Consider the following 10,075-nt stretch of genomic DNA (forward strand, 5'->3'; position numbering starts at 1 on the left):
CAGACTTACCAGCCCCAGGGCTCTCGGTCTCTTCTCATAGGTTAGATGCTCGAGTCCCTCAGTCATCCCCGTGGCTCTCTGCTGGACTCTTTTCAGCAGGTCCCTGTCTCGCTTGAACCGAGAGCCCAAAAGCTGTGTTTGATCACCCAGAGCCTGGCATGTGGACAGAAGTGATTACCTTCAGCAGGCAATTTTCCACTGCTCTCTATTAAAAATGTCTTTCTTTAGGGAAGAGGTGATCAGTTTTCCACTAGAAGCTGCTTCTAGAGAGCAGAAACAGCTTGATGTCTGCTGTGTAAAGGGGCAGAGAGAGAACTCCCCATCCTTTGCGTGTGCAAACCAAACCAAGGAGGGAAAAGATCACACGTGCTTGGCTTCCTGAGGCTGCAGAGAACAGAAATATCTCTCTCAGGGAGGAGAAAATGTTCAGAGCAGGAAAACCTGCTTTGTTGTTGTTGCTGGAAAAGCTCTGATTCATCAGATCAAAAGCTTTCTGCAGAAACATGCCACTTCCAATAAAACATCCCCTGGGAACAGCTTGGCTCTTGGAAGGAAACCCAACCCAGGGCAAGATACCAGCACAAGCCCATTTCTCAGACAGCTCCTTACATCTTGACTCAATGGGTTCAAGGCCCTCTAGATAAAGCAGAGATTTGAACCCGGATCTCCTACAGCTTGGTAGAGTTGCCCTGGGCTCTGGTGTCTCCTGTTGGAATGTGTTGACAGCTCCCCCTGAGCCTGGGTCTCCCTAAGCTCAGCAAACCCTTCACCACTGTCCAGAGAACTCTGCTCTGCTTGCACAACGCCACCAAGTATTTGAGGATTTCAGCCAAGTGGAGCTGCTCTTTCTCCAGCATATGATCTGCTCACCAGAAGAGAGAAAGTGGGGCAGCAGCAGGTGTGTGTGGGCTGGAGTAGGATTGGAGCTGCAGAGACAGACCCAAGGCAAGCTTGAAGATGGCAGCTTTGAGTGGGAGGGCAGGGGATGGGGAGATGGAGGCACATATGGAAGGGGATGATAGGAAAGTTTCCCTGTGAGAGCAGGAGACCAAGCTCACTGATGCAAGATGGCCCTCCCAGCACAGAGGGACCTGGCTGCTGCTTGAGAACCTCACTTCAACAAGGAGATGGGGTCTTTTCAGTCGGGTCATGGTGCCAGGTCTTGGTGTGCATCAACCTTTCTTTTTTCCCCCCACTGTTCAAGGTGGTGCAGATTGGCAGCAGTTAGACTCCGAGCTTCAAAAGGAGATCCTGACCATTTGGCCTCACCTGTCCCAGAAGATGCTTGACCTGTTGGTACCCATGCCAAAAAGTGAGTCTCTGGGGGAGGCTGCCAGGTTTCCATTGTACATGCAGCAGCTTCTCCCCAAAGCGAGACTGGGACCAGCCAGACTCATCCCCTGCTGAGGGAGAGAAGTGGGCAAAGTGTGTGGCTTACAGCCTTGCTCTGCCTGGCTGCTTGGGAACCCTCTGAGGAACACCCAGTGTGCAATTATCTGCTCCTGACAAACCCAGAGTAAATCATCCCTGGAGCACTTCAGGGCAGGAGGTCGAGCATCGCTTGCTCTCTTACACATGCTGATGTGATGAGGATGGTGGTTTGTGATGATCCTTTCATGCCATCTCCATCCAGCTTATCTCAACTCACCTGAGTGGAGCACCTGAGTGTTCACCTCTCCCTTGGAGCAGAGAGCAAAGTTTGAGGGTCACCAGGCTATCCATCCCACAGCAGGCCTTGTCCCAGGATCCATGCTGGTTAACACACAAATGTCCCTACTTTGTTCCCTCTTCTGCTCTCAGCCTCTGACCTGACTGTTGGCAAAATATATGCAGCCATGATGATCATGGATTACTACAAGCAGTGCAAAGCGAAGAAGCAGCGGCAGCAGCTGGAGGAGCAGGTGAGGGCTCAGCAAGGGTACGTGGTGGGCAGGATGGGGATGTTCAGGGCTCACTCACTGCTTCCTACCATGCTCTGATTAAATACGGCTGGGATGCAGCTGAGGGCTGAATGTGGTGGTGCAGGTTAGGCTTCAGTTGACTCTAAGGCACACGAGTGTACATCCCTGCTCCCCAGCAGTGAGTATGAGCGTGCTGTTGCCTTCCCAAGCACTGGGGGCTCGGCTGGTGGAGCACTGGCTGCTCTTCTACATTTGATACAGGCTCAGCTTCTTCTTTTCCTCCACACAGAAAAATGCCCCCATGTTCCAGCGCATGGAGCCGTCCTCCTTGCCGCAGGAGATCATCTCCAACGCAAAGGCTCTGCCTTACCTCCAGCAAGAGACGCTCTCGGGCCTGTGAGTATTGCTCTCAGCAGAAGGGAGGTTATCCTGTCACTTTTCTGTTCCTGCAGCATTCATTTTGTTTTCTGGAGCTGGTGCTGAGGTGCACAGAAGGTGTAAGAGCTGCTGAGAGGGGGGAAAGCCAGTCTGGGACAGGAAGCTCCCAGCACAAAGCTTTTGCAGGGTTCCAGGTAGCTGGTGTGAGCCAGCACCACCAACAGCAGCAGAGGCGGCCGAGGGCGACGGCCGAGTGTCTGCATGGAGAGCCTTCTTGCAGGACCATGACAGCACTAAGTGCAAGCTCACGTACCTAGAAGGGTCCAGGCAGGGTCCTGAACCTCAAGAGACATTCAGCAGTGGATTCCTGGGTGGTGCCAGGTTGGTGGAGGATCCCAGCACCCTGGCTGATGGAAATGAAATGGGAGTTGTCGGGAATTAAATGGGAGTTGTCAGGAATGAGATGAGCTGCTGGCACGGTGCATGGGATGTCCCCAGTACTGCCACAGGACCCCTGGTGTCCTCTCCTGCCTGAGTACCACTTCAGCTCTCTAAGGCACGGTCCCTGGGGGTCTTTTCAGTCTAGGGGGCAAGCACGAGGTCACCGCAGCCCTGAGTCACTGGAGAGGCAATGCCTAGCAGTGGCAGCAGCTGGCTTGTGGCTTTCCTGAGACCAATCTGTCAGAGAGTCATTCTGGCTGGAAGAGACTTTGGACATCATCAAGTGCAACCACTAACGCAGCACTGCCAGGTCACCACTAAGCTGCTTCTCCAGGCACCACATCTGCACGGGTTTTTAAATCCCTCCAGGAATGCTGACTCCGCCACTTCCCTGGACTTGACAACCCATTTGGTGAAGCAATTTTTCCTGAGGTCCAACCTAAACCTCTCCTGGAACAACTCGAGGCTGTTTCCTCTTGTCCCACCAGAGTGCCCTGTCTTTGCAGGAGCAGCCGAGGCGGCTTCCCCTCGCTGAGCCCGCTCTCGCCGCAGGAGATCTTCCAGCTGGCGTGCATGGATCCATCCCATGGGCAGTTCCAGGAGCACCAGTCTCTGGTAAAGTCACACACTGCCAGGCAGGCACTCGCCTGCGTTCCCAGTGAAGACGCTGGTGGGCATGGGGAGGTGCGGGGCTGCCGGTACAGCGGTGAAATGCTGCTCCTTGCCTCTGTGGCAGCAAGCACCGTGGAGATGTGGCAGCTGCTGGGTCATGCACACACCCAAAGCAGGGGACAAGCGTTGCTGAGTGTCTCCCAGCTGGGACAAGGGGACTCAGCCATCCCTGGACCACTGCTGAGTGGTGAGGCCAGGCAGCAACGAGTGCTTCTGGAATGAGAGCTGTGCCCGAGGCCCAGTGCCTTGCAGCAGGACCCCTGCTCTCTTCTCACACTGAGGGCTCACTTCAGTGGGTTACGCTGTGCTGAGTGCTGCTATCTGACGTTTTTGGATTCATGTTCATTTTGTTGTCAGTGCTGGTGTCCCCCAGTCCCAAACTGAGCTGTCAATCAAACTGTCTCCCACAGGAGCATCCCCCTCCGGCCTCACACACATGCCAGCCGGCAGCAGCAGTGTCTGTCTGTCTGTCTGTATATACCTCTCCATGTCTGTGTGTGCCCTGGGGCACCACCCTGACGCTGTCTCAGATGCAGTGTTGTACTACTGTGCATCTCCAGCCCAGTCTGTGTCCCTGGGGTCTGTAGTACTCTGTGTGAGCTGTGTACCCCTGCCCTGCTGCCCTGGCCGCGCCGCCATCCTGCTGGTGAGGAGGTGGCAGACAGCATCACCTGGTTGGAAAAGACCTCAAGATCATTGAGCCCGACCACAGCCTAACATCTCCCTGTACGTAGCTGTTAGAACATCTCTCCAAGCTTCTCATCTAAAAGCCTTTTAAACCCCTGCAGAAATGGTGACTCCAACACTTCCCTGGGCAGCCTGTGCCAGTGCCTGGTGACCCTTCCAGTGGAAGCATTTTGCCTAATATCCAAGTTAAGCCTCCCCTGGTAAAACCTGAGCCCATTCCTCACATCCTATCACTTGTTACCTGGGAGAAGAGACAGATCCCCACCTCACTACAACCTTCTTTCAAGGGGATATAGAGAGCAGTGAGGTCTCTCCTCAGCCTCCTCTCCTCCAGACTAAGCAGCCCCAGCTCCCTCAGCCGCTCATCATAAGACCTGTGTTCCAGACCCCTCGCCAGCTTCTTTGCCCTTTTCTGGACACACTCCAGCACCTCAACGTCCTCCTTGACGTGAGTGCCCCAAAACTGAACCCAGGACTTGAGGTGTAGCCTCACCAGTGCCAAGTACAGGGGTACAATCATTTCCTAGTGCTGCTGGCCACACTGCTGCTGATACAGGCCGGGGTTCTTGATGAGACCTCACTCCCTCCCTGTAAAATCACCTTCTAGTAGATCTCCATGGTCACTCCCTGCCCATCTCCTTGCCAGCACATCCTGTAGAAGAATCCCTTAAACTGGGAATTAATCAAAGTGCAAAGGTACTGCAGGTGACCAGAAAGCCCTTAAAGGAGGGCTGGAGAGAAAATCCCGTGTGTCTGTCCTCTTCTGGCAAAAGGAGGAGGAGTTAAAGCCTGGGCAGGCAAGGTGTCACCAGGTCCAGGCAGGGTTTCCACTGCCACTGAAGAGGTTCGAGATGGATTTGCCTTCTGAGCCTTCTGGCAAGCCTGAAGCACCACATCTGGGCTCACCTGCAGTGGATTGTGCCTCGGACATTGTTTTGCTCCAACCCCATCCCAAGAGCTTGGCTGTGTGTTTATTTCCAGGAGCCAGAGGTTAGGGAGTTTCAAAGAGTGCAGCCCTCTAACCGTGGCAGCTACCTTCCCGTGGACACTCAGGACCATGCTGTCTCTGGGAGGGCCTCCTCCATGCCTCGTCTCACTGTGGATCCCCAGGTAAAACCAAGCAAAGCCCCCATGGGTGCTGCGTCCAAACAAAGCCTCCCAGGTAGTGCTGGGGCTTCTCTCTGTGTTGAGCAAGTGTGGCAAGCCCCATGGCCTTCTCTGCTGTCAGAGCATCTCCCCATCTTTGGGGTGCTGCACAAGTAGGAGATCTGCTGCTCCCCTACACAGGAGACACCAGCAGCAGAAAGCAGCTCCTGGCTTCTGTGGAAGGTCCACGGTGGAGCAGGGCCACAGCAGGATGTTGGAGGGTTCCCCCATGCAGTGGGACACCCCTCATTTCCTCCAGCTTCAGGTGCTGGCTAAGGTTTGAGGAGCCCCATCCCAGCTGCCAGGTGATCTCCTAGGTGATGAAAAGCCTTCTCCTTCCTTTCCTGTTGTCCCAATGCACATGCTTTTCCATCTGTCCAGGGAAACCCAGGCCACATCTCACCTTCTCGTTTGTCTGCCTGGTTTCTCTGTCATTCTGTCTTGTTCTTGGCCTCCACGAAGGCACAGATACTCTGTGGGGTTTGGTTTTGCTGTGAAGTCTCTGGGTCTGCTTTCTCACGGAGGTCCTGCTGTCAGTGTGGTGTCAGCTGTTGTGGCACTTCGGGGGTGCATGAAGAGGAAGGGAGGCTCTGCCCTGTGGGCTTCATTGACCGCTTGGCAGCAGGGGAGAGGATCAGAAGGGAGGGGATGGGAGCACAGAGAACATGGTGCAAAGGAGAGGAGAATGCCCTGAGGCTGCAGAGGCAAAAAGCTGCTAGAAGAAAGCCAAGGAAAATATAGGAGGTGGTGATGTTTTCCACAGAACATGTGAGAACAGAGGTCAGGAGGAGGGGAGATGGTAAGAGGAGAAGCGTGGAAGGGAGAAAGGAAAGGAGAGTGACAATGAAACAACAGCACGAGTTGGGAGAGAGAGAATGAGTGCAGGGAGCAGGGACGCACGGGAGCACCAAGGGTGATCAGGGCTGCCACTGGAAAAGGGGAAGCAGCCAGGAAAATGAGCACCAAGCAAGGGGCCCTGGAAGGTCCTCCCTCTCTCAGTGATTTCTTCCTTGATGTCTCTGCTCCACTCGATCCTGTTCCCAAGGCAGGAAGGGATGCTGAGACAGCCTGTTGGGCAATAGTCTGCTGCTCTGTGTCCCCCCACACCCAGGGTGGGATGCTGCTGCTCTTTCCCCAGCACGTCTAGGCTTGAATCGCTGCTGCTGGTGGAGCTGGGGCAGAAGAGCTCACAAGCACAAAAGCTAAGCCTGGTTTTCCTCCCATCCCTGTTTTGTGCAAGGATTATGTAGGGGGGGCTGTGCTTGGGCTGGCTGCTCTCCCAGCTCCAAATCTCCCCATGCCAGAGGCTGATGTGCTGGCGATGGTGGTCGAGCAGTTGACCCCCTGCCCTGCCTTGTACTAACCTGCTCCCCGGCTGGCCGGGGTTGCTCGCAGGTGGTGACAGACACCAGCTCGATGCGACGTTCGTTTTCCACCATCCGGGACAAGCGCACCAACAGCTCCTGGCTGGATGAGTTCTCCATGGAGCGCAGCAGCGACAACACCTACAAGTCTCGCCGGCGCAGCTACCACTCCTCGCTGCAGCTCACCGCCCGACGCCTCAACGCCGACTCGGGTGAGCAAGGGCAGGTGGCCCCCTCCCGCAGCAGTGTCAAACAAAAGCCCTCTAGGTGAGCGTCCTCTGCTCCTGGACTGGGGACGCCGGGGACTGATGGGGGTGTCCTTCAGGTCACCGATCCGACGGGCACCGCTCGGGTGGCAGAGAGCGGGGCCGATCCAAAGAGCGCAAGCACTTGCTGTCCCCTGACATCTCCCGCTGCAACTCGGAGGAGAGGAGTCCCCAGGCGCAAGACGAATCGCCGGAGCGGCGGCGTGAGTCCCGGTCACCCAGCGAGGGCAGGTCACAGACTCCCAACAGGCAGGTGAGTGACAAAACACCTTTTAAGCACAAAAGGAGAGGCAGAAAAAGCTTCTTGCCCAAGCCATGAAGATAAGCCCCAGCGCTGGGAGCTCTGCGCTACCTCTCCTCGCTGTGCTGGCACCTCCATGTGCGCTGTCAGCTGAGCAGATCAGGGCGGCAGAGCACTCGGGGAGCATCTGGCACTCCGCAGAGCGGCTGAGGAGAGGGGTGGATCTCCACACTGATCCTCTCTCCACTGTGGCATCTGCTGTCTGCCAAGGTCGAGGTCCACCTATCAAAACCCGTCAATTTGTGCCAGGAGAGGTCTAGGCTGGATATTAGGAGGAAGTTGTTGTCAGAGAGAGTGATTTGCATTGGAATGGGCTGCCCAGGGAGGTGCAGGAGTCACCTGATGTCTGGAGGTGTTGAAGCCAAGCCTGGCTGGGGCACTGAGTGCCATGGTCTGGTTGCTTGGCCAGGGCTGGATGCTAGGTTGGCCTGTCTGAGCTTGGAGCTCTCTTCCAACCTGGTTGATTCTGTTCTATCCTATTCTAAAACCATACCTCTGCAACGCAGAGGAGGATGTTGTGGGGCACCATGTCAGAGGCCTTACAGAGCTCCAGACCGATGACATCTAGAGCTCTTTCCTTGTCCACTGATGTAGTCACTCCATCATGGAAAGCTGTCATGTTAGTCAGGCAAAACCTGCTCCTCGTGAAGCCAAAGGGCCTGTGTGAACCTCCTGAGGTTCAATGAGGCCAAGCACAAGGTCCAACACCTGGTCTGGGCAATCCCTAGTATCAGCCCAGACTGGGGGAGGTGAAGAGATTGAGGACAGCCCTGCAGAGAAGGACTTGGGGGTCTTGCTAGATGAAAAGCCGTCAAAGTGCACTCATGGCCCAGAATCAACTGTGTCCTTGTTGCCCATCAGGTCAAGGGGCCCATCTGCCCCTCTGTTCTGCTGAGATCCCACTGGCAGTGCTCAGCACAAGAAACAAAGGCTGTGAGAACTTACTGTGGCCTTTCAGTGCTTAAAAGGGGGGTTAAAGGAAAGATGGGGGCAGACTATTTAGCAGGGCCTCTCTTGGCAGGACAAGGGTGGGTGGTTTTAAATGAGAAGAGGAAAATTGAGACCAGACAGAAACAGTTCACACTGAGGGCAGTGAAACAGCGGTGAGATTGCCCAGAGAGGTGGGAGATGCCCCAGCCCTGGAGACATTCCAGGTGTGGTTGGACGTGGCTGCGAGCAGCCTGTTCTAGTGGCTGGTGTCCCTGCTCTCTGCAGGGGGCTGGACTGGCTAGATGGCCTTTAAAGGTCCTTTTCAGCCCAGTCTGTGACTCTGTGAAATCCTGGTGCTTGGAGAGCAGGGAGGTGCTGCCCACGGAGACCAGCAGCTGCTCAGCCCTTTGCTCTTCACGCAGCAGGTTTGCAGGTGCTGTTACCTGTGACCAGCAAGGCAGGCACCATCTTTGTCACCGGAGTGAACTCCCAGGCAGGGCTAGGGCAGGCTGGGGGGCTCTGGGGGCTCATCCAAGTGGGAAGACACAGCAGGGAGCCCCAGGTCAGGGTAGAGGGCAGTGTGTGTACGGCTCTGCCCATCGCCCCTGTGTGCCCTGGTGTGTTGCAGGGAACAGGCTCTCTGAGCGAAAGCTCCATCCCCTCTATCTCGGACACCAGCACCCCCCGGCGAGGCCGCCGCCAGCTCCCGCCGGTGCCCCCGAAGCCGCGTCCGCTCCTCTCCTACGCCTCCATGCTGCGGCACGCCGGAGACGGCTCCCCGCCCGCCGAGGAGAGCGAAGGGGGCTCCCCGCTGCTCTCCTCCGCCCTGGAGCCCAACGCCGCCGGCCTGCCCGAGTCTTCCAGCTCCCCGGCGGGCAAGCAGAGCCGGCAGTCCACCCCGCAGCGCTACATCTCCGAGCCTTACCTGGCCCTGCACGACGACTCGCACGCCTCAGACTGCGGTGAGGAGGAGACGCTCACCTTCGAGGCGGCCGTCGCCACCAGCCTCGGTCGCTCCAACACTATTGGCTCGGCCCCGCCGCTGCGGCACAGCTGGCAGATGCCCAACGGGCACTACCGGCGGCGGAGGCGAGGGGCAGGGCAGGGAGTGATGTGCGGGGCCAGCATCGACGTGCTCAGCGACACCGAGGAAGATGACAAGTGCTAGAAGCTGCCACCTCCCCTTGCCCTCCCCCACCTCGGCTCCCTCCACGACCCATCGCCCCACCGCCACCCTGCCCTTCTCCAATGCATGCTCTTTGCCGCGCCTGGGAATGAAACAAAACCAGAACAACCCAAACGCAGGGGAAAAGGAGAAAACCCAAACCGACCAGAATGGAGGGGGAAACGGATGAGAAAAGGAAAGGGGGAAAGGAAAATAATATGAAAGAGAAAGGAAAAAGGAAGAAGAAGAAGAAGAACAAAGTCTTTGTGCAAAAAAAATTAAACCCTGTTGACTTTCCTTTATTACTATCACTTTTTTTTCTGCACAGAGAAGCCTTTGATGGATGGCAGAGTGGTCCAGCCAGGCGTGTGTACTGAGGGGCCAGTAAGAGTCCCCAGGCAGTAGCCCTGCTCCCTGCCCTGAGCAGGACCCCCAGGAAGGTTCTCCTCTCGCTCAGGCCACAGAGTCCCAGCGAGGGGGTACCAGGGCACCCACTTTGCTCTCTTGCTCAGGCTCCTGTTGCTGTGACTCTGAATTTCTCTCCCTGAGGGTCTTATCCAGCCTGGAAAAGGGACAAGGTGTCACGGTGGGATGCAGGGACTGAGGGGTTGGGGTGCACCAGGCAGAGCAGTGACTCTAGCTGCTGAAGTGAGACTAAACCGAAGCCAACTGGTTTGTACTGGAGCTGGCAGGGGGGAGGGAGGAGGAGTGCTGGGGAAGGTATCCTGTCTCCTACCAACACAGATTTCTTTCTCTAGGGAGATCCCTGGGGGTGCCTGTGTGTACATAGCAGGGTGTAGATATGTGTTTATATGCTGTATATA

At 56.2% G+C, this 10,075-nt stretch overlaps 1 protein-coding gene across 6 annotated transcripts in view; it reads left to right on the forward strand.

Moving 5' to 3' along the window:
* The window catches only part of CACNA1E (calcium voltage-gated channel subunit alpha1 E), a 169,703-nt gene extending 160,155 nt beyond the window's left edge, over positions 1-9,548 (forward strand). For 5 of the 6 annotated variants that reach the window (XM_064148189.1, XM_064148188.1, XM_064148193.1 and 2 more), the window contains 7 exons: positions 1,205-1,312; positions 1,801-1,901; positions 2,191-2,297; positions 3,227-3,335; positions 6,621-6,801; positions 6,915-7,108; positions 8,715-9,548. In XM_064148189.1, the coding sequence (XP_064004259.1) occupies positions 1,205-1,312; positions 1,801-1,901; positions 2,191-2,297; positions 3,227-3,335; positions 6,621-6,801; positions 6,915-7,108; positions 8,715-9,254 (1,340 nt within the window). In that variant the 3' untranslated portion in view covers positions 9,255-9,548. Of the gene's footprint in view, positions 1-1,204; positions 1,313-1,800; positions 1,902-2,190; positions 2,298-3,226; positions 3,336-5,060; positions 5,190-6,620; positions 6,802-6,914; positions 7,109-8,714 lie in introns of all 6 variants that reach the window. The other variant, XM_064148192.1, reaches the window with a different exon arrangement.
* Positions 9,549-10,075: the final 527 nt, after the last annotated feature.

This window comes from Pogoniulus pusillus, chromosome 8, assembly GCF_015220805.1.
Source record: "Pogoniulus pusillus isolate bPogPus1 chromosome 8, bPogPus1.pri, whole genome shotgun sequence".
Lineage (NCBI taxonomy): Eukaryota > Metazoa > Chordata > Aves > Piciformes > Lybiidae > Pogoniulus > Pogoniulus pusillus.